Source organism: Labeo rohita, chromosome 23, assembly GCF_022985175.1.
Source record: "Labeo rohita strain BAU-BD-2019 chromosome 23, IGBB_LRoh.1.0, whole genome shotgun sequence".
In the NCBI taxonomy this organism is placed as follows: domain Eukaryota; kingdom Metazoa; phylum Chordata; class Actinopteri; order Cypriniformes; family Cyprinidae; genus Labeo; species Labeo rohita.
The window spans coordinates 7,723,929-7,748,913 of record NC_066891.1 but is presented as its reverse complement, the minus strand read 5'-3'; the positions used below and the strand labels follow the sequence as shown (position 1 = coordinate 7,748,913).

Below are 24,985 nucleotides of genomic sequence, written 5' to 3'. Positions count from 1 at the left end.
CCAAAAGTAACCTTGTGAACATGGACCTAAATGATATTGATTTTTTGTTTTTTAATTGTAGCCTAATTATTAAAATAGTGTTTAGTTATTGTGAGCTAACAAAGACCCTGGACCCTGGACCACAAAACCAGTCATAAGTGTCAATTTTTCAAACAAGCTGAATAAATAAGCTTTCCATTGATGTATTGTTTGTTAGGATAGGACAATATTTGGCAGAGATACAACTATTTGAAAATCTGAAATCTGAGAGTGCAAAAAAATTAAATATTGAGAAAATCACCTTTAAAGTTGTCCAAATTAAGTTCTTAGCAATGCATATTACTAATCAAAAATTAAGTTTTAATATATGTATGGTAGGAAATTTACAAAATGTCTTCATGGAACATGATATTTACCTAATATCCTAATGATTTTTGGCATAAAAGAAAAATCGATAATTTTTACCCATACAATGTATTTTTGGATATTGCTACAAATATACCCGTGCTACTTATGACTGGTTTTATGGTCCAGGGTCACATCTATTATACTAGTGTATATATACTGTTATGTACACTATTTTGCCTAAAAAAAATAAAAACAACCATCCTAGATGCTACAAGTGAATTTAGGCATGACAACACAGTAATAAATGAAAAAATTATATTCATTTTAAGATGTGCTGAAGATTACATTTAAGGGTAAAATACATTTTTAAAGATGAACTCTAGGTGACTTTTTAGATGACAGTAGTCTAAAAATAACGCAAATGAGCACGAACAAGTGAATACACAATAATGACTGATACAAATTCATACAAATATTATTTATATTGCTGTATAGGTGTATGAATTAAACAATTTAAACATGAATTAAAGAGAGAGTTCACCCAAAAATTAAAATTCTGTCACCATTTACCTTCAAGTTAGTCCAAACTCACGATTGGGCTAGTTTTGAGTAGCAACTGGGTGGGATTTGTTGTGAAAACCTGGCAACCCTGATAACCACCAGTCAGTTGTTGGACTCCACTGACTTTCATTGTACATTTTTTCCATACTATGGGACAAGCAACTGTTTGGAATAACTATCCCTTTAACAATAAACAGCATTAGTAAAATAATGTAAATTATGTAAAAAAAAAAAAAAAAAAAAAAAAAAAAAGTATTGTTAGTTCATGTTACTAATGCATTAACAAAAGGTGTTACCCAATATTTAAGAAGAGCCAATGGACACATAACATTACATTATTTTATTAATGAAACCCATCCCACACCCTGAACAAAACCGCATAACCTAAAACAAATCAGATAAGTGAAAGAAGGAATAACTGCACAAAAAAAGCAAACAATGAATCCAATTCTGTGATTGTATTGCCCTGAAATGACCTGCGTTCTCTTAGACATTATTGAATCTCGAGACAACATACAACCATTACTTGGGACTAATCTTAACATATTTCCTGTCATAAACAGGTTTCTGGCTATAGTATAGTGGGTAACAGGAATCCTTCTTTTTTTTTTTTCCAAACTGAGCTTTCAGGTTCATGAAAATGACAACCGCTTTCAATTTCTGACATCCTGATGCTAAGACGACGCTCTAGAATACAGCTTTAAAACTAACAAAGTAAAACCCGGTCAAGCGTACAATACAAATACAGTAGACAGATGGATACAGAGTGACCACAAAAGCCTGTTTCAGTGAGGTGTAATGGTTACATCACTTTTTAAGTCAATATAGATTATGACATGTTGTATAAAAGGCAAATAACATATAGGAGCTATTTAATCATGACCCTACAGTAAACAGCAAGAACAAATCAACCAAGCAAAATAAACTACTGGTAGTACAGGAAAATATTTCAAAACATCATTTCAAAAAAAGAAAAGAAAAAACTTGCACTTTGTAATCTATGATACCTTTTCATAATATTCCCCTTTATTATTTTACTTTTTAATATATGCATTAAAATACTCTCCCTGTGAATGTTATTAAAATGTAATCATGGTGTCTTGAAATTATGAATTTTTCCTCAGGTAATGAGCTTCAGCAAAGTTTAAACACGGCCAAATAATGTTCTCCACATGATCCACGTGACGCACCATTAAGCCATCACACATTAAATTGAATTAAACATGAGATTCCTTGAATTTCGTGAGGCACAATTTAAAGCAGTTCAATTCATGCCGTAAAATTAAAAGTCCTTCTTGCAGTACTGCAAAAACTTTCTAATGTATTTCCAACCTCAAGAGGAACATTAAGCAGTTAAACTGTCTTTCTTAGTACATTCTGCATACAAATAATAATTTCATCATTAATGTAAAACAGTGTTTCAATACAACGCATAAAGCACCAAATATAAATTCAGAGGAATTAAATTTAAAGAATTCAATTAAAGTGACTAATTAAACTTCACAATTCCCCCAGCCTCCAAAGAAGATCTTGCACATATGAATGTTACATGAGGATGAGAGTAAATGTCCTGAAAAGAATCTAAAGTGCCACTCTTTACTCTTACATTTAAATAGGACGATCAGTCGCTGGTGTATCCCATTGCACATCATTCAATGTGTGAGTTTTCACACATTCTTTCTTCAAAGAAACTAAAAAGACCCACAAAATCAAGAGCACCCAAACTAACTCTTACATTTAAACCTGAAAGGATCTCAACGATGTTGTGCTTTACATTATTGCTGATGCAGATTAATGATAATTGTTATACAAGTCTTATGACAGAACACAAGAAAACTGAAAGACTGAAAAAACAACCCTAACACACACACAGAAACACACGACTACAACCTTTCCCTCGATCTGCTCATTACTTCCGCTTGTCAGTTGATATGTGTAAAATAACAAATGCGTGCAAGTTACCGTAAAACCGTGTGCGACATAAAGAGGTCTAGCTTATGCATATTCTAAGTGCATATAAAGTGTAAAGCAAATTGCATATTTAAATACTCATGTCAATATGATATAAAGCGCAAATGCTTCTAAATACAAAACTCTTAACACGTGTTGCACTGGTGCAAAGCCGTCCACGCCGCGCCGGCCCTCAGTTCCCGCAGTTCCGCCTCTCACCACAAGGGGCTCTCTGCCAGATCTCTGCGTGACGACACACAACAGGACAAGCGTGAGTTTGGGAAGAAATGGTGCGTTTATAGACAGCAGAGGGTGAAAAAGATGGATAGAGAAAGGGAAAGTGACGGAGGGGGTGGAGGAGTGGAGTTAGGGAGAGAAAGAAAGAGGGTGAAGGAGAGAAGTGAGGGAGAAAGGGTTTTAATGATGCTGAAAATTGGCCGGTGAGCGCTGTCTACCCTCTCAGTAAATCATTGCTACAGCTTGCTGTCAACTTATCTGTCCTCTTGTCCTCCCCTCACAGAACTCCCCCTATCCTTTCTCTCGCTCTCTTCTCCCTCACTAATTTTATGAGGTGGTATTCAAAACTTCCATCTCCTCACCATATTCGGACTGTCACCATAAATAAAGGCCTGCATTAGCGTGTGCGAGTGTGCAAAGACAGAAAAAGAGACAGACTGTGACAGGGAGATATAAGGCGAGGCGTTCGGGAGAGAGAAGGGCCGAATGTTTTTTGCGACAGTGACATATTTACTCGTGTGGGTTGTGTAAGAGTATATGTGAAAATCTATCTAGGCCCGTGTCTGCAGGTCACAGATAACGACAGTGTGACTGATGGGGTTTATGGACAGTGAATGTGTGTTTGTGCGTGCTGTACCCGAGGGTAGTGTCTCTGTTGTCAGGCAGGAGAAGAGCCGTCTCCTCTCCAGAGCTGTGGCCTCCTGACAGAGCCGCCTCATACTCTTCTTCCTGTGAAACAGACACGCGATCGCATACGCATGAATAAAGGGCCTGTTCACCGCAAGTCTGAAGAACGAGCACAACCAGATTTTTAAAACTAGCATGGTTCAGTATGAAATATCATCTGAATGCTACAGGTTTTTTTATTAGTCAGGGCCAAAAAATCTCACCAGCAATTCAGAAAACGAAAGAAAAATTTGCATCTGGCTCGCATCTTTATAGACTCCAGCCTGAAATATTATTCTGTAATATTCCTTTATTTGGATGATAGGTTTATTCTTATTCTCTGCTGAGATTTATTTTGTTTAATGTGCTTGTTAAAATCATTAATTTGAATCCTACAAACTTAAACAAAAATGCAATAAAACACCATGTTTGTACATTATTTAGGATGTTAGCTTATGAAAATTAATTGCATTTATTTATGTTTTATATCTAGGGTCTTTGAGACCCTAAACACAACAATTTTAAGTAATATCTTTCATAAAGGATGTTAAAAATTTTATTAATAATCACTTAACATAACATTGTGGAAAACGATGTATCAAGCTCACTTCAGCATTCAGATCTCCAAGAAAATCTAATTTTACTCAAATTTAATATTTAGAGAGGTGATTATTGTTTGGGTGATGGGAAAAACAAATAAAAAATTTAAATCTGTATGTACACTGCTGTTCAAAAGTTTGGGATCAGTATGATTTTTTTTTTTCTTTAAAGAAGTCTTCTGCTCATCAAGCCTGTTTATTTGTTTAAAAATACAGAAAAAAACAGTATATACAAAATTTTTAATATTATTGCAATTTCAAACAGTTTTTTTCTATTTTAATATACTTTAAATAGAATTTATTAATGTGATGCAAAGCTGAATTTTCAGCATCTTTACTCCTTCAGAAATCATTCTAATATACTGATTTATTATCAATGTTAGAAACAGTTGTGCTGCTTAATATTTTTCATGGAACCTGTGATACTTTTCCAGGATTCTTTGATGAATAAAATGTTAAAAAGAACAGCATTTATTTAAAATAGAACTCTTTTGAAACAATATACACTACCACTTGGGGTTAGTACATTTTTTCTTTCTTTATTTCTTTAAAAGAAATTAATACTTTTATTCAGCAAAGATGTGTTAAATTGATAAAAAGTGAGAGTAAAGACTATATATTATTAGAAATAATTTCTATTTTAAATAAATGCTGTTCTTTTTAGCTTTTTATTCATCAAACAATACAAAAAAAGTATCACAATTTCTAAAGGGTCATGTGACACTGAAGGCAGCAGTAATGACTGGTGAAAATTCAGTGTTTCATCACAGAAATAAATTACATTTTACAGTGTATTAGAATAGAAGACTGCTATTTTAAATTGCAATAATATTTCAGAATATTACTGTTTTTCTGTATTTTTGATCAAACAAATGTAACTTTAATAAGAATAAGAGATGTCTTTAAATAACATTCAAACATTTGAATGGCAGTGTACATACTGTAAAACCTTTCCAGAACTTAAGGTTTCTCGTAATGTAAAGCTAAATCTCACCTATCATTCAGATAAACACAAAAATCTGTTAATAGTTCTAGTACAAAAATTGTTAGCAAGAATTTTATACCTTCTTGTGTGTCATTTGGTCACATTAGATCACATTATGGTTTTACCATAAGATGTAGGTATATAATTAAAGATTTGCTGTAGCTCAAACAGTAAAGCATGATGCTAGCAATGGCGAGGTCATGGGTTCGATGCCCACTTATAGCAAAAATCACAAAAATGGGTACCTTCAATGCAATATACTGTAAGTCTCTTTGGATTCATGTGTCTGCCAGATGCATAAATGTAAATGTAAATAACCAAACTGTGTGCCCATTTTTCCCTAAATATTTTCCATGTAGCCACAAATATCATTTATCACTTCTGGATAGTTGGATGTGCTTGATGATAACGAAACCTTACCGACTCAGAGCTGTGAGGGTGTGTGTGAGCACTGGGCTGATGTGGAGATGAGAGAGGTGCAGGTTGGCTGATGACCACCATATTCATGCCAGAGGGGTGTCTGGGGGAAGGTGGCGGGGTGGCCGGGAGCAACAGGTCGGCCTGGGGCTGCTCGCACAGACTGTAGTGGTTCAGAGGCCCAGAAGAATGTGCGTCCTGCAAGGCCTCTGGGTTCTCGTCCTCAGAATCAGACAGCAGTGGGCTTTCTGCACGACCTGAAACCACAAACAGCAGGTGTGCTTTAACAATGATCCTAATATGTGTCTATGGCTGCCTTATTATAACAAAAAACAAGTGTTAATTGTCAGTTATAACAGTTATTATGGTTGTGATTATATCATTATTTTAATTATGAATGTTGATATAATAGAACTTATAACTTTATGCCATATTCTAAATGTTAAGATGTGTTTCTGAATTAATTTTTAATGTTTTGTAGACATTCAAGACCTGAAGAAATAAAATTTTGAATAAATTATACAAAGAAAGCAACAATATGACAATGCTTGAATGCTGTAATAGGCCTGTAAATGTAATAGATATGATATGTCTGTGAATGATTATAATTAACACAAAATAATCTCAATTTTTTACATTCTATTTATTCTGCAGCCCTACTGCTTAGTATTAGTCTGATAAACTTTGAAGGCTAAACTAGCCAAAAACCTGTTCAGCTTTACTTCTGAAAACTGTGTAATGCAAACCATTGTAACTTGTGGTAAAATGTTCAGTTTTTGCACACGTCAGACACGAGTGCTCTGAGGTAAAAGTTAATGTGTCCACAATAAAGCAGGGTTATATTTCAGTGTTTTGTAGTATGAGTTGTGTGCTTGCGGGAGGTGGGGTTGGTATGCTGTGTTGTATGGTGGTGAAGTCTTGTCATTGTGCATGGCCGTATAACGCAGTGTTGTGCAGTGGTGTGTGGCGTTTTATGATGTGGCTGTCTGCCGTCTGGAGTTCTGTGGTATTGTTGTGTGAGGGCAATAAAGAAAAGAGACAGACTCACAATAGTGTCGTTGTGTAGTGATGTTTGTACAGAATTAAAGAAAGCACAGTGACTCACTGCTCTGCAGCAGCGCCGTCTCACTCCATTTAGAATCGCTCAGCACCTCCAGCCTTCTCTCCAGCTGACGGCTGTACTCCATCACTTCCTGCACACACACGCAGTGTTAACAAACCTCACATTGTAAGATTAAGAATAATGTTACACTGTCATTTTTAAAATATCATGCTGTCTGTCATCCTCTTCCTAAATTATGGGTGTCTTAACAGGTCAGATTTCAGTAAATACTTGATACTTTCCTGTTAGGGTTGCATGAAACGGGAAATTGAAGGGCTTTTAATGTTGTGATTGGCCGATACCAATGTGAACACAATACAGTGTGACCAGTGGTATGTGATTACTGAATAACTAAGTATTTTCAAGAAGATTTATCAGATGAACTGTTTTTACTGTCATCAAGACAAACACACATCTATGATCTCCTCTAAAATCTTGTTTGACCATGCATTCTGTGTGTACTCATCTTAATAAGTATATTCAGATTTGTATTTGCAAAGTTGTTTTTTTTTGTTGTTAATTCATTGTTACATCTATTTGCAGTTTCCTTCTTTTTTCTCTTGCTTTTCTGTTTTCTCAGCACAGCTATAGAGAAAATGAGTGTAATTACTTGGGAAAATGGACACCTTCATAAACCTATATTTTTTGTACCAACCCTAAATCTATGTAAAACAGTTTTAGGTTTAAAATCTTAAATATTCTAGGTGATTTAAAATCATCATAATAATAATATAGGGTGACCATACATCCACTTTTGGCCAGGATTTTTAAAATTGCGTAAATTGTCCAGGTTTTGGCTTTGTTTTCTTACTGACTTATTTCTTACTTGCGTATTTACATTGCTTTGACCATTTTCTGTGGATCCCACCTTTTCACATGCCACGATTGGTTAAGTACAATGCCTGCACATTATTTGCGACTTCTTTTCAGTCATTACCTTCAGAAAGTATGAAAACAATAGGAAAACAAAGTCCAAACCTAGACATTTTAGGCAATTTAGAAATCCCAGCCAAAAAAATAGGACAGAAATGCGAATAAACATTTAAAATATATAAATTTATGTTGAAATATAAACATTAACATACTGCAATTCAAACATCTGGCATCAGTAAAACATGTAATGTTTTTAAAGATTAAGGCTGCATTTATTTGATCAAACATACAGAAAAAAAAGTATTTTTGCGAAATTTTATTACAATATTTCTATTTTAATTTACTTTAAAATGTAATTTATTCCTGTGATGCAAAGCAGAATTTTCATCAGCCATTACTCCAGTCTTAAGTGCCACATGATCCTTCAGAAATTATTCTAACATGCTGATTTATTATTAGAATGATGTATGTTGGCAACAGTTGTGCTGCCTTTTTTCAGGATTCTTTGATGAATAAAAAGTTAAAAAGAACAGCACTTATTCAAAATATTTTTTTTCCAACAATAGCAAACTCTTCGCTATCACTTTTATATCACTTTTTCTTATCTTTGCTGAATAAAAGTATTCATTTCTTTCAAAACAAGAAAGAATAAAAATGTACTGACCCTAAACTTTTGAATAACAGTGTATATTGTTAGCAAAGATTTCTATTTTAAATAAATGTTCTTTTTAACTTTTTATTCATCAAAAAATACTGATTTAGAAGTATCACAGGTTGCAAAAAAAAATATTAAGCAGCATGACAGTTTCCAAGATTGATAATAAATCAGCATATTAGAATGATTTCTGAAGGATTCTGTGACACTGAATACTGGAGTAATGATGCTGAAAAGTTCAGCTTTGATCACAGGAACAAATTAGATTTTAATGCATATTAAAATAGAAAAACATTATTTTACATTGTAATAATATTTCACATTTTCTGTATTTTTGATCAAATACATGCAGCCTCGATGAGCATAAGAAACATTATTACATGGTTTTGTGGAATACTCGATTCTTACTGGTCAGTCACCACATTTCAAGGTACGTTAATCCCGATAACAACCGGTAAAAACGAGTAACACAGGCTCATCCAGGTAACTGCCTGCAGTCAGCGCTATTCACTTTTTCTTCATGGAACTTTGTGTTTGGTTGGCTAATAAATTATTAAAACTAAATTCAGTATTAGGAGTACAATTATTTAATTGTGTCATTCTGGTAACATGGAGTCGCTCTCTCGATTCATACAACCATTTTGCGACGACTGTTTTGTACAATGTAATGATTTATAAAATAAATAACCCAGTAAGATTTTCATCCTAAACATAAAATTTTCATCTTAAACCAATATCTTTTATCGCCAAAATGTTTTAAGTGGTGAAATGTTGTGTGCTAAGTGTTATGACTGCACCATATTTCTTTAAATGTCCATCTAGTATAAACTTGCTGCTTGCTAGCAACTGCTTTCTTCACAGAAGCTTTGTATTCAAATATTTCAACTTGGATCAGTGATTTCTGTCTAATTATTTACTTTTGTGGCAAGCAGCCATGTATTGCAAAATAAAGTCCTTCAGTCTTATTCTGTGATAACAACCAGCTGGATGTACATTATCCCTTACTTAAAAATCTTACTAATCCCAAACCTCTGAATGGCAGTGTATTTTAGTAATTGACAGAATTGCTTATCAGCCATACAAAGTTTTATTCAAATTTTAACCTTACATTATGAATATCTACCAATGTAAACCTGATTACTTTCACTTGATACCCACACAAGGATACCATAAAGGTACTGTATAACTGCATACGCATGACAAATTCTTCTGTTTATGTTCTGCAAACTCCATTCACAGCCCTTACATAGGTAACAAACTGACCAGATGTTTCTTCACCTAGAAAGGATAATTTAAAATTTATAGCACACATAAGATTTCTTTACTTAAGAATTCATGCAAAGACTAACAAAAACACAAGTGTCGGATTTCTGTTTAAATCCCTCGGCCCACTTGCCTGCTTGGTTTCCAGTGTAAGTGTATTTACTATGTGGAAAACTGCTTTAAACCAGGAGCCCAGTGCTGTCAGACACGCAGAGAGCAAAACACACTCTTGAGAGACAGTTTGCATCTGGTGTTTAGGACTGGTACAACAGCATGTTTCTGCTATGCCTTCAGGCTCATGTGAACAGGATGGTTGTTTACCAAGAAATTAAGCAAACTCTGTAAACTTGTTGGATGACTTGTGAGAACTTTTGAGATGGCTTTACAAAGAATAAGAGAGCACTGAGATCTTGCCTGTATTTCTGTCTGCAGCTGCTCCTTCTCTTTCTGAGCCACCCTGAGACTGGCCTTCAGTTCCTGTAGCTCACGACGAGTTTCGCTTAGCTGAACCTAAACACACAAACACAAATTTCTCAAGAGTACTAGAAACCATAGCAGTGCTTATCTTAAAATATTTAGATTTACATTACGTTGCTAATGTCATTTCTGCCTCAATTTATATGATATAATATGTAAATGGTCTAGGTCATTCTAGGTCACTAAACAAATGTAGGCAAATGTGTGATATTGACCATGTTAGCTCCTACAAAGAGGTTAACACTGTTAAACAGACAGGATTAAAAACATATTGACAAGAAAACCACTTCTCATAAATAATTTCTGTTTTTATTGCTGACTGTTTACTTAGTTACTTGAAAAACTTGAAACTATGTTTGAGATTAGGCTACATGCATTGTTAATAATTAATTAATATTAATATTTAATGTATTAAATAAAGTTTGTTCATTAGCATATTAGCTTTTGTTAAAATAAATAATACGTGTGTGTGTGTGTGTATGTATGTATGTGTATATATACATATATATATATATATACATACAGTAGAGGTTGCGCTAGACTTTAACATTGTCCGTCAATGGACAGGGTCGTAAAAATTCCCTCATAATCTATTATTACCCGTCATTTTTTTTTTAATTTTCATATTTTAATTAGAATAACACTTAATTAAAAAACAAAACATTTAATTGCTTCTATTTTTGTTTACACTTTTCTTTTTAATCATGAACCTAATGTTACAGGACGATAGTGCAGTGTTTAAAAACAACGAAATAGGCTAAGGCTGGGTAAACAAAAAACAAACAAACAAACAAACAAAAAAAACAATTTCTCAATTTTAATTTTAATGAACCAATATCGATTCTTAAATCGATTCTTTTGGTCTATGCTTTTCAGTTGATGAATGAACAGTATGTCTTCCTTCCAATAAACAGCAACAGGCTAGGCTTTGTGTTACTCTTGATATGAAACAAAGTCTCAGATTTCAAATTCTGTCCATTACATTAGGATATTCAAGCAATAAATACCGTTTTGGCGCTCTTTAATGTGTCGTGGTTGATCGTTGTAACTTCTGTGTACTCGCCTGTGCTAATCAAACGCATAGGAAAAGATGTGTGTCAGTTTTGTTTTTTGTTCTGGATCCCCTGCTCTGCTTGCCACCAACTGCACAGGGGTGAGAATTACAGCTACAATTTATAATAGATCACCCTCAGTGTAATCTGTCAAAATGACGGATGGCCTTTAGAGTTTTCCATCACTAATTAAAAAATGCTGTCAATGACGGACAATTTTCGGTTAATGCGACCTCTGACATACATATATATATATATATATATATATATATATATATATATATATGTGTGTGTGTATATATATATATATATATATATGTGTGTATATATATATATATATATATACATACATATATAATATATAAAAGTAATATTATAAAATATTATTGCAATTTAAAAAGTTTTCTTTTTTAATATACTGTAAAAAGGTATACTGTGATTCTGTTATTCTTTTTTTTCGGGGATTCTTTAATGAATAAAAAGTTAAAAATAACAGAATTTATTCAAAATAGAAATCTTAACAATGTAAGTCTTTACTATCACTTTTTATCAATTTAACACATCCTTGCTGAATAAAAGTATTAATTTATTTCAAAGAAAGAAAGAAAGAAAAAAATGACTGAGCCCAAACTTTCAATAGTTATGTATATTGTTACAAAAGATTTCTATTTTAAATAAATGCTGTTCTTTTTAACATTTAAATCATAAAAGAATCCTAAAAAAACTATCACAGGTTCCAAAAAAATATTAAGCAATACAAATGTTTCCAACATTGATAATTAATCAGCATATTAGGAAAGATTTCTGAAGAATCATGTGTCACTGAAGACTGGAGTAATGATGCTGAAAATTCAGCTTTGCATCACAGGAATTAATTCTATTATAAATAATAATAAAATAGAAAACCACCATTTTAAATTGCAATAATATTTCACAATATTACTGTTTTTTCTGTATTTTTAATCAAATAAATGCAGCCTTGATGAGGAGAAAAAACAAAGAATTTTTGTATTTACCCGATTGCAGTCTTTCTCTCGCCCCAGCTCCACCACTGCTTTCTCTCTCTCCATCCTTGCCTCTTGCAAAATCTCCTCCTTCTGCTGGATCTCATCATTTAAGCGTTCCAGGCGCACTTTGTCCATCTGCCAATTTATTGAATTACTCCAGAGAGTCTCAAAGTTGCCATCAAAGTTGTTTTTAAACAATATTTTTACTACACGTACCTCAGCATTCTGCTGCAGGGTCTCTTTCTCATGTGCCCAGTTAGCTCTGCCCTCTCTCAGAGCCAGACTAGCATCTGCCAGCTGAAGTGTGAGCTGTGCGGCCTGCAGACGGGCCTGATGGAGCTCGGCGTGTGCTGTGTCCCGCTGAGCGACCATGTCTCTCAGCTCTCCCCTCAGAGTCTCCACACAGCGCTCACTCACGTTCAGACGCTCTTGAACACTCCGGAGCTCACTCAGAGCCACTTCATTGGCTGCCTGCTCAACAACGACACAAACACATTCATGGCATGCTCAAAAGATGGTGTCAGTCTACAGGCAGTTAGAGGGGCTGGCATACATGACTTATAGCATCCATCTACATCCATTGTTTTTTTGTTTTTTTTTTAACAGTTCCTGGACTTTATAGACATTGTTTAAATGTGTCACATCTGCATTTACAACGATGGACCATTTAGAAGAAGCTAGGTGCAAGTTATATACCATTGACATTTAATAGGATAGTTTACCTAAAAAGGAAAATTCTGTCATTAATTACTCATGTTGTTCCAAAACTGTAAAATGTAAACTATAAAAAGTATTCTTGATGCTTCCTAAAATTAAGGTTGAACCACTGATAACATATGGACTATTTTAATGATGTCCTTACTACATTTCTGGGCCTTGAACGTGGTAGTTGCATTGCTTTCTATGCAGGGTCAGAAAGCTCTTGGATTGCATCAAAAATATCTTAATTTGTGTTCGGAGGCTGAGCGAAGGTCTTACAGGTTTGGAACGACACGAGGGTGAAAAATTAATGACAGAAATTTTCATTTTTTGGTGAACTATAACTTTAAAATACATTACCATTTAAAAGTTTGGGGTCAGTAAGAATTTTTACATTGTTACAAAAAATTCAAATCGTTCTGTTAAACTTTCTATCCATCAAAGAAATGTACACAATACAATATTTATTGCAATATTAAAAAAAAAAAAAAAAAAAAAAAAAAAAAAAAAAAGACAAATGAAGACTTGGACACAAATTAAAATTTTGTACATTCTGAAGTTAAATTATTCTGTCTAATGCACTTTGAGTGTTCAAAATTAAGCCATCTAACCCATGTTCTTAACTAAGAAAACTTAAATCAGAAGTTAGTGAATTGACTCAACCCTCTTTTTATTTGTGACATACTGTCTCAGTCTAAATTACATTCACACTGGTGTTTTAGGAAGCCAAACTAATTACAACATATTAATAATAATAATGACAACAATTTTATGTTACTGTTATTCCTTTGATAGCAATAGCCAAATATTGTAAAACAACTGCAAATAAATGAATATATAAATTAATATATAAATAAAATAATTGAACATGAATATTTCATAGGTACACTATTTTTGCTTTACACAACAGTAGGGAAATTACAATACTTCTTTCCTAATTTCTACACTTGAAACCACTATAGTGTGAAACCATAATAGTGTGAAAACACTATTATGTATTATTTTGTGCTTTCAGTTTTAGTTCATTTGACAGATACAGATACATTGCTACAATCCAGTGACTGTCAAAGCAGAAAGAAATGCTTTCTGCCCCTAAAATGTGTAGTTATAACATCTACCAGCAGGGGCTGTCTGCCCCATTCTAACCAGTCAAACCTTGACCCCCTTATAAATAACAAGAACTTCAGAGATAAATGGCGTCAAGTCTCTATTCTGAGACACTACATCCTGTGTACGCCCCGTTAGACATCCAAGGTGAAAGCTAGGGTGTGAAAACTGCTGGAGCGTTACCTCCTTCCTGTGAGCGCTGTTGAGTTTGTGTGTGAGGGTGGTGATGGTGTCTCGGAGCTGTAGGGCGTGCGTATCTCTCTGGGCCAGTGAGCTTCTCAGACTCTGGAACTCTGCTGACAGACTGTGCAGCTCCTTCTCTGTTTGTTCCATCTTTAACTAGTACAATACACAAAACAATAACACACTTATGACCATGTATTTGTATTTATGCCTGCGTGCATACAGTAGGTGTTAATTGACAAACCTTCAGGTTCTTGTGTTCATCCTCATCTTCCTTCTTTTGAGCTGCTGCTTTCTTGGCCCGTTCCCTCATCCTATATAGATACAACACACAAGAGAACCAATGAAACCACGTGGCTCATAAAGACAATAGAACACTGTTTGCAGCGCTAAACCGAGCTCTAGAAGAGGTCCAATTATTCCATTTGGACAGTAAAAGATGCATATGATCACACTGTATATAACATTTATCTCTTATGAAAAAACATGGGTTGCCAGTTTGAATTAGTATAAACTGCTACCCTGTATAATTTACATCATCAGCAGAAAGACCATTTCTTTTATACGTGACCCTGGACCACAAAACCAGTCATAAGGGTCAGTTTTTTTTAAATTGAGATTCATACATCATCTGAAAACTGATAAATAAGCTTTCCATTGATGTATGGTTTGTTAGGATAGGACAATATTTGGCCGAGATACAACTATTTGACAATCTGGAATCTGAGGGTGCAAAAAAATAAAAATATTAAGAAAATTGCCTTTAAAGTTGTCCAAATTAAGTTCTTAGCTGTGCATATTACTAATCAAAAATTAAGTTTTGATGTATTTACGGTAGGAAATTTACGAAGTATCTTCATAGAACATGACCTTTTTTTTGGCATAAAAGAAAAATTGATCATTTTGACCCATACAATGTATTGTTGGCTATTGCTATTGTTTTTGTGGTCCAGGGTCACATATGTAAATCAAAATGTTCATTATAACTGAAATGCACCCAAATGAATTGTAATCAAATCAAATTAGAAAAAAATCTAAATCAATACCCAGCCCTACATTTCAAGAACTAGTTCATTATAACTAAAATGCACCCAAATGAATTGGTATTAAATTGAATAAAGAAATCTAAATCAATACCCAGCCCTACATTCAAGAACTAGGAGACACAAAGCCTCTCACCTTTCTAGGTCAGTCTCTCTCTCCAGGCCTCTCTGGGTCAGTACTTTAATGTCCTCCTCTAGCTCTCTGATTCGCTGCTCATTAGCTTCTTTTTGAGCCAGCAAGGCTCTCTTCTCCTCTGTCAGGGCCTCACCTAAATCCTCGACTTCCTAAAAGAGAGAGGTGTGATGGTAGAGAGGTGTTTACACTGAAGCGTAACACTAAAAACCATTTAGCAGTTAGCTTTCCGTCAGTGTGTGTGAACATATACACCACAGTAAACACAGTCAAGACAAAATATACACACAACTGTGACCCGGGGCTGACCACACAGGCTGATGGAATGAGTGTTTACACTACCTTCTGCTTCTTCTTCATCTCCTCCACTTTTTCCCTATATTCTCTCACTTCCTCCTTCAGGTCGCCGATCTTCCTTTCCAGCTCCTTGCGGCTCTGCTCCCAGGAGCTTCTGTCTCTCTCTCTCCTGGATTTCTCCCTCTCCACGTTCTGGTCTGCTGCTTCCAGAGCCTGGAGCAGCTCAGCACGCTCCTTCAAACACTCCTGCAGACGACTCTGTTAGGAAGAACGACAGAAAGATAGAGATATTATTAAAAGAAAAATGCATAGAATGGAGAGCAAGTTTTTAAAAGCAAGTTTGTCAATCATTAATTAATTACCCTATATGGTAATTAATTTAATTACATTATATAATATAAAAAATCATCTTAAATGTCTTTTTTTTTTCCTCACAAAAGCTTAAAAAGACATTACCTCTACAGTCAGTCATACAAAAAGAGAAAGAGAAATAAGACGGTAACTAAGCTATATCAGTAACGAAACAGCATTATTGACTTGGTTGGAAAGCTCAACATAGACTATTTGGCGTCTAAAGCTGTTCATGTGATTTTTTTTTTTTTAAACCACACAACAAACCCACACATTGTGGCAATATTAAAAGGAGACTCTCTGTCTGAGGTCTGTGGCTTTCTGTGGATTAAAGTATCAATATACAGGCACATCCCTCTCTACTGCATTTTTACCCTTTCTTGCCCAAACAACAGTGTACCTTTTGATGTGTTACTGTAAACTTTTCAAATTTGCACTGAAACACTGAAAGTTCAAAAATACAGTGAAAAGCATTAATTATTAAAAAAAAGAAAAAAAAAGAAAAAAAGAATAATAATAATATATACACTACTATTCAAAAGTTTGGGATCAGTAAGATTTTTAATTTTTTTTTTTTTTTTTTTTAAGTTTCTGATGCTTATCAAAGCTGCATTTATTTGATCAAAAACCCAGAAAACACAGTAATGTTGTGAAATACTATTTCAATGTAAAGTAGCTGTTTTCTATCTATATATATTTTAAAATGTAATTTATTACTACGATGCAAAGCTGAATTTTCAGCATCATTACGCCAGTCTTCGGGGTCACATGATCATTCAAAAAAATCATCCTAATATGCTGATTTATCATCAATGTTGAAATCAGTTGTGCTGCTTAATATATTGATGGAACCTGTGATACTTTTCTTCCAGGATTCTTTAATAAATAAAAAGTTAAAATGAACAGCATTTATTTAAAATAGAAATACCTTATAACAATATAAACTACCATTTAAAAGTTTGTGGTCAGTAATTTTTTTTTTTTTTTTTTTGAAAGAAATTAATACTTTTATTCACCAAGGACTTGTTAAATTGATAAAAAAAAAAAAAAATGATAGCAAATGCTTATATTGTTAGAAAAGATCTATTTTGAATAAAATATCTATTTTATCTATTTTTAAAAAAAAATATATATATATTTTTAAACATTTTATTCATCAAAGAATCCTAAAAAAAGAATCACAGGTTCCTAAAAAATATTAAGCAGCACAACTGTTTCCAACATTGATCATATAAGTAATAAATCAGCATATTAGAATGATTTCTGAAGGATCTTGTGACACTGAAGACTAGAGTAATGGCTGCTGAAAATTCAGCTTTGCATCACAGGAATAAATTATATTTTAAAATATAATAAAATAGAAACTCATTATTTGTATTTCACAGTATTACTGTTTTTTTTTTCAGTATTTTTCATCAAGTAAATGCAGCCTTGATGATCATAAGAAAATTCTTTAAAACACTGAACAATCTTGAAAAAAATGAAATCTTTCTGATCTCAAACTTTTGAGCAGCAATGTATAATGTATGGAAAAACACAAGCATAACATACATTTATATTATATATAATGAAATTAAACTAGAATTAAAATTCATAACATAATATGTGACATAATAAACTATAATAAAGTACAGTACTACTATTTCCCAGACCATTTTGGGTTTTAATGGGTAAAAAAATTTTTTAGGAAGTTTGCTTATCTTTGTGGCTTATGCATCTGCCACCTGTTTCTGGCATTTTTTTTATTAGGTCTCATCTGTGTGAAATGATGGACAGCTTTCAGTCTTAAAAGAGAAGTTCACTTCACAATTTACTCACCTCCTTGTCATCCAAGATGTTTATGTCTTCTTTCTTCAGTAGTAAAGAAATTGTTTTTTTTGAGAAAAGCAGTTCAGGAATGTTCTCCGTATAGTAGACTTCTATGGTGGCCACAAATTTGAACTTCCATAATGCAGCTTCGAAGGGCTCTAAACAATCCCAGCAGAGGAAGAATGGTCTTATCTAGTGAAACGATTTGTTATTTTCTAAACAAAATTACAATTTATATACTTTTTAGTCTCAGATGCTCGTCTTGTCTAGTTCTGCGTTGTGCACACGTAGTCTGTGCATCTGCTGGTCAAGACAGTTAAGGTATTTCGAAAAACTGCCATCTCATTTTCTCCCTCAACTTCAAAATCGTCCTACATTGCTGTTTTACATTTTTTGTAAAGGGCATTAGACTTTGTTCGGATGTTCACTTTGTAAACACTGGGTCGGTACTTCTGCAGTGATGTAGGATGATTCTGAGGTTGAGTGAGAAAATGAGATGGGAGTTTTCCGACATACCCTAACTGCCATAAACAGAAATACACACAGTTCAGCAGAGCTAAATCAAGATGAGGTTTCGTGGTTAAAAAGTACATAAATTGTCATTTTTTTTAAATTTTTTTTTAATAACCGATCGTTTCTCTAGATATGACCATTCTTCCTTGGCTGGAATGGTTTACAGCCCTTTGAAGCAGACTCGGGGGCATCATAGAAGTCCATTATATGGAGGAAAATGCTGAAATGTTTTCCTCATAAAACACAATTTCTTTACGATTGAAGAAAGACAGACATGAACATCTTGGATGACAAGGGGGTGAGTACATTGTCTGTAAATTTTTGTTCTGGAAGTGAACTTCTCCTTTAACATGTTCTTTAAGTTCCTCTGACCTGCAGTAGCTGGGCTCTGGGGATGACCAGCAGCATGTCCTTGCCCACTTCCTCCCCTTGACCCTCCTCCTCCAGAGTCACCAGCTCCTCTAGGGGCTTTGGGGCTGAGAAGGTAAAGGCAGTGCTGCAAGAACAAACCTCTCCCCTTCCATCCACATACACAAACTGGTACTGCTGGGCACTAGGCCCTGGTAGGTAAGAAGCTAAAGAGGAGAGAGAAGAGGGAAGCTGTGAAAGGCCAAACACAGGCCCACCAAACTATAAACAAAACAGTTGTTGGCTCTGGTTTTGAATATAGGCGAAGCATATCTGAATATTTCCTGTCTGGTTATTCATAGTGAGTGAAGTTTGGAGATTTCCTACAGTATCACATGAAGCCTGGGGCAATGCTGATGACCTAATGTGGTTTCTGTCTGAGGTCCTAAACGCAGTCTGTCTCCATCGCCATTACTCACTACAAATTACAATGCTGCCATTCTGCACTGTGCAAATCTCAGCCCGGATGTCACTTTCACAGACACATGCTTGTAAAAACTCAGATTTACACTACCATTCAAAGGTTTGGGGTCAGTAAGTTTTTTAAAAAGATTTTTAACATTTATTTTAAAGAAATTAATACTTTTATTCAGCAAGGATGCGATGAAAAGTGACTGTAAATACATTCATAATGTTACAATAGATTTGGATATCAAATAAAATCATTAAATAAATTGCTTTTAGAAAAAATATTTAAAAAAGAATAATTGTTTTTAAGATTGATAATAATCAGAAATGTTATTTGAGCAGTAAATCAGAATTTTAGAATTAGTTTTGAAACATCATGTGACACTGAAGACCGAAGTAATAATGCTGAAAATTCAGCTTTGCTATTGCAGGAATAAATTCCATTTTAAAATATATCAAAAATAGAAAAGTTACTCTCAGTTGTAATAATATTTCATTAGTTTTCCTGTATTTCTGATCAAATAAATGCAGGTTTGGTCAGTATGAGAGACTTTTTTCAAAAAAACAAACAAACAGCAACAAAAAGTTACTGACCCCAAACTATTTAACCGGTAAGGAATGTTACTTTAAAAGAAAGATAGAGTCCCCACTCTGTAGACTAATTACTACAGATGTGCTGTTTAAAAATCCACTAGTCACTGGGTTGTCTCAAAAATTAGTTGACTATTTGGCTATAAGGAAGTCCTGAATAATTAGAAATTCAGATATGCTCGCACACAACAGTTTAATGGCTGTCATTGGCTTTTATCATATTGATAGCTCTGCATGCTATAGCATAGCAAGAGCTAAATTCATTCTTTTTAAAGCATCGCCAACTCTACACAAAAATGTGCAAAGAAACAAGTCAATCTAGAGTAATTTGGGAGCATCCTGCCCATCCCTACTAATAACTAACTACAGGCGAATTCCTTTGTTGCATTTTATTTCCTTCACAGGGCATCTGAGGACCAACGTTTGCTAATGTACTGAATGCGACCAGCAGTTGGGTGAATCAATGCAAGAAACCGTAATTAGCTCCTTTAATGTCCCTAAAGCACTCTATTCTTTATTCATACTGTATTGAGACCATCAGCTGACTTTCAAGAGGGCTTGAACGCCCAAAATCAATGCTTTAGAGACCTTGGAAATGAACACAGCAGTTGACAGAGGTCCCCTCTTTGTAGCTGGATGGAGCTACTGCCCACACAAACGTATGGTAGTCCTTGACTGATGACCAGCCAACCTGAGGGTAAAAGAAAACAACTTTAATTAAGAGCTACATCAATGCTGAAAAACCTGGAGATGGCTCTCTCTCTTACCTTAAATAGTCCAACCCAGTCGTTACTGGCCCATGTGTGCTGAGGGTTGATGGTGTAGTGGCAGTCCACTCTGCTCTGAGGAAAGTAGCAGCTTCCGACATTCTGAAACTCCACCCCCCATGTCTTCTCCATGGCAACAGAATAGTGATGCACCTGGATAAATATTTGAAATGATAATTGACCCTTCACAAAGACCACCCCCTACCCCCCTTGTTACTTTTGCCCAACAAGCAACAAGCTCTAACACCAAACATCATGTTCTCATGCTGTGAAAGATACATTGCAGAGAGGAAATCGACAATGCGCCGACAGACAAGAGAGAGCAGGTCGGTTATTTTCTAAAAAAAATTACAATTTATATACTTTTTAACCTTAAACGCTCGTCTTGTCTAGGTCTGCATGAACTCTGTTTTTTCTGGTTCAAGACAGTTAGGGTATGTCGAAAAACTCTCAACTCATTTTCTCCTCCAACTTCAATCATCCTAAATCGCTGTTTTACCTTTTTTTGGGCGTTTGACCTTCTTTGCATGATCACTATGTAAACACTGGGTTGATACTTCTGCAACGATTTTGGAGGAGAAAATGAGATAGGTGTTTTTCAACATACCCTAACTGTCTTGAACCAGAAAAAACAGAGTTCATGCAGACCTAGACAAGACGAGCATTTGAGGTTAAAAAGTATATAAACTGGAATTTTTTTTAGAAAATAACTGATCGTTTCGCTACATAAGACCCTTATTCCTCGGCTGGGCTCATTTAAAGCCCTTTGAAGCTGCATTTAAACTGCATTTTGGAAGTTCAAACTCAGGGCCACCATAGAAGTCCATTATATGGAGAAGAATCCTGTAATTTTTTTCCTCAAAAAACATTATTTCTTTATGACTGAAGAAAGTACAAGTACAGAAAGTACACTATCTGTAAATTTTTGTTCTAGAAGTGACCTACTCCTTTAATTTGATTGTAATAGATCACTGTAGCGCGTCAGTTCAAGCGGCAGGCAATCATCTCTTCCACTTTACTACTTATAGCATGAAATAAACACGAATGAACACCAGTACACACCATTTTTCAAGTTCAAGTCTACCAACATTAATCTACTCTACTGTCTGGTTAGTTTGTCGGACAAAAACTGCAGATTCTGCGTTATGATTTTTTAGATCGCCTGTCACTCAAACTTCCTGTGAAGAATTAATCGACATGCGATGTAAGGCCCCGTCCACACACAGAGGTGTTTAACTGTATATGGGAAGAATGTTATATCATATCGGCGTACAGACAGCTCCGGCGTTTTGGGAGCCTGAAACCGCTATTTTTTTTAAACTGAAAACAACACCCTTGCATTTTCAATGATGTCGAACAATGATGTCATCACACGCCATCGCACCACTATGTCACATAACAGCCACAACAACATGAACAATGAACAACTGTGGATTAAACAGATTAATAAATAGTTTAATAAACACACTGTTCCATCTTCGTTTTCTTGTTCTTGGGTTTTTATACAGTGCACAAGGTTTATGCACGTGTTCCAAGTCTTCTCTATTTTTAGTGTATCTCTGTAGAAGAAATACAGCACCACATACTGGTCTGGCATGTATACTAGATCGTTTTAAGTCAGTTTCAGTGGTTTCATGTGCACGCTGATATTTCTTGAGACAACGTTGTTTTAACTGGATTTTTTTTTAAAAACGAGGAAAAAAAATATTGGATAGGGAAAGCTCTGGCTTCATGTGGACGGGCCCTAAAAGTACTTCAGAAAACATATTTCTCATTCTTTAATTATTATACATGTCGTTGTATGACGTAATTATTTGAGAGATTACATAAAATATTAGTATTTAAAAAAAAAAAAATTGAACTGCTACAAAGTTAACATAAGTTAACATAATACATATATAAGTTATATGTAACACACATATAAGTTAACAAAACGCATACAAAATATTCTAAATAAATTTAAGATCCTTGTGTTCACAGACATGCCATTTATACCCTTATATGTTTACACCCTTGTAGAAGTATATAACTGAGGTCAAAGACAATGTCTTTAAAAAAAAAAACTTGAATATGCTATATCTACACACTAATATATATATATATATATATATAATTTATTATTATTATTTTTTTTTTTACATCTATGGTTCTGTAAAGAACCTTTAAAGTCCATGGAATGTTTACATTCCTCAAAAGTCATTTAATAGTGGAAAAAGGTTCTTTAGATTATTAAATCACTGCGAAAACACTCTTTTGGAAGTTTGTATATCTGTAATTATCTCTATCTATGTTTCACCCTATTTTTCTATAAAGTGTTTTCACAACGTAAACAATGCCACTGAACCTAACAAAACTTGCAAATTTTGCTGATTATTGCTGTTGAAAATGGTCAGTTATTGTCATGTTTTGGGCTGTACTAATCGGTTTGGCCTGGAAAAAAGATTTGGAATACTATAGACTGCCAAAACAATCAAGGAGAAAAGTGCAAAAAATGGCTAACCTGAACCAGGATTTCAAGGGCAAGAGTCTTGACAACAATCGTGTTTGTTCTTATCATTTCCGGTCAGGTGAAACATCAGGCTAATATCTTAATTAATACTGCTCACACGTACTTTTACCACCAAACCTTAGTTTGTTAAAATATTGCACCCTTTCCTGCTTACTAAGTCCTTCTCTATATGATTTAGCAGCTTACACGCATTTTTTCCATGGTTTAGACAGCATAAATTAGCAGAACAACGTATTCAGTAGTACATTAACCGTGCAATCCATGCTGTTGTTTACATCCGAGTATCGCCAGTATGGCCGTGCATCCGGGTATCTGATCAAATCCCCAACATTATACAATATACAGTAATTCTAAACAGGCTTTAATTAGTCCATACAAAGTTGTATGGACATTATTATCTAGGCTTATTAAGGACAGTAGGGGAGAGGTGAATGTGTTGCGCAAGTTAAGATGAGCTGTTTATGTTACACTAGATGGCGAGTTCCTGCGGATGACTGATGTTGAGTGCAGATTTTCTTAGTCGGACATGCATCAGCTCTTAGAGAGCATTTGTGACAGGCTGTCAGGTGCCACAAATGCTGTGACTGACTTTGTGAACTGTATGGATTACAAGCAATGACAGGTGTGTCCATCATTAGCACCTCATAATAAACTACACACTCCATATTTAGACTGTACATGAACAGGCCAAGGACGTCTTTTGACGTCATAGGTCTGATGTCACAAACTTGCAGCTTAACTGCTCAGTATCAAGCTGTTTTATCTCAAAAGATAAATTATATTATACTTTATTAAGATAAATTAAATTATATTTTGATTCCTTGTGATATGAACTGTTTAGAATAAAATGGTAAAATTAGTTAAAAAAAAACAAAAAACAAAAAACAAAAAAACAACTGTACTTTAATATTACACGTGACACTTGATTATTGTGGTATAATAACAAGTAATGATTACAATAGTTACATAATTACATAATAAACTACAATAGTTTATTATCTTGTTTGTTTGCTTTGCTGATTTGCCAAATAATATTATTTTTTGAATTGCAAACAATCGTGAATGGCTATTGCAAGCGAGGCCCAAAGTTAGAAACAATCTCAAGTTACTCGGTACTGCGTGGCAACAAACAAGAAAAACAATGCATAAGCAGATCTAAGACTTTTTACACCAATTTAAAAAAAGAACATGGCAACACTATAACACTGTTATAACCAGTACGCATTCTCTAGGCCTCAAATGAGCTTGGATGTTATAAACTTGACATGCTTTGTCTTTACAGTAGCTGCGTGCTACTGAACATGCTGCAGTTTTTTTTTCTCTCTCTCTTTTTTTCCTTTGTGGAAAAAACCGCATCTGACGTACAACAAAACTCACCCGATTAGCTTAGATAATCAGAACAATGTCCTCTTGGAAAACGATGTTCGGTCATATAGGAGAAAACATTTATGATGCTGATGACAAGTGCAATTTACAAAGACACACTCGCCGAGATGAGCTGTGCCACGAACCTCTCACAACAATAACAAAAACACAAGCATGGGTGCTTTGGAGGGTCTCGCTGCATTATGGGAAATGAAGTTCCATTATTGGTTCTGCTGCATGGCTCAGATGCTCAAAAAAACTAAAATCCCCATCTGTAATGACGATGCTTTGAAGGTCGACGTGAGAAGTCAGACGTCATGGTAACGGTACACCTATTGGGGCTTTGATTGGTTTGTATTTCTCATCGGATTCATCGACTTGGTTTCTATTGGTTAAATGTGTATGTCAATTAACTGCTGGCCAATGCGATTGATGTACGTCAAGAACGCATGGAGAATAGCAACGCGATTGCGAAATGAATTAGTGATGTGAAGGCTGACTCATTTCCGCGAGTCGGTTCTTTCGAACAGTCCAAAACAACAATGTAGTGATTCATTCGATTATACCTCGACTAAATATGCTATTCATAGGAGTGAAATGCAAGTCTGTGTTGTACACTACCAGTCAAAAG

The 24,985-nt window shown here is 34.6% G+C and overlaps 2 protein-coding genes across 2 annotated transcripts in view; one reads left to right on the top strand and one right to left on the bottom strand.

Moving 5' to 3' along the window:
* hoxc12a (homeobox C12a) overlaps nucleotides 1-24,985 on the top strand; it is an 83,801-nt gene that overhangs the window by 5,685 nt on the left and 53,131 nt on the right. The gene's annotated exons all lie outside the window — the stretch shown is intronic.
* Nucleotides 1,214-24,561, bottom strand: calcoco1a (calcium binding and coiled-coil domain 1a). The gene is made up of 15 exons (XM_051096125.1): nucleotides 24,367-24,561; nucleotides 20,481-20,633; nucleotides 20,302-20,404; nucleotides 18,679-18,881; nucleotides 15,679-15,891; nucleotides 15,340-15,488; nucleotides 14,405-14,474; nucleotides 14,161-14,316; nucleotides 12,388-12,642; nucleotides 12,181-12,306; nucleotides 10,050-10,145; nucleotides 6,848-6,935; nucleotides 5,746-5,999; nucleotides 3,713-3,804; nucleotides 1,214-3,081 (listed from the first exon to the last, which is right to left on the bottom strand). Exons 2-15 carry the CDS (start codon nucleotides 20,610-20,612, stop codon nucleotides 3,054-3,056), a joined length of 1,965 nt encoding a protein of 654 aa, XP_050952082.1. The 5' UTR covers nucleotides 20,613-20,633; nucleotides 24,367-24,561; the 3' UTR covers nucleotides 1,214-3,053.

Bases quoted from the DNA above. Each gene is read 5' to 3' on its own strand.
- calcoco1a (XM_051096125.1), bottom strand. From the start codon at position 20,612: ATGGAGAAGACATGGGGGGTGGAGTTTCAGAATGTCGGAAGCTGCTAC. The intron at 18,882-20,301 runs GTCTCTAAAGCA...TCTCCTCTTTAG, and splicing joins CTGCTGTGTTCATTTCCAAG to CTTCTTACCTACCAGGGCCT. The intron at 10,146-12,180 runs GTAAATACAAAA...TTGTGTGTTTAG, and splicing joins GAGAGAAAGACTGCAATCGG to GTTCAGCTAAGCGAAACTCG.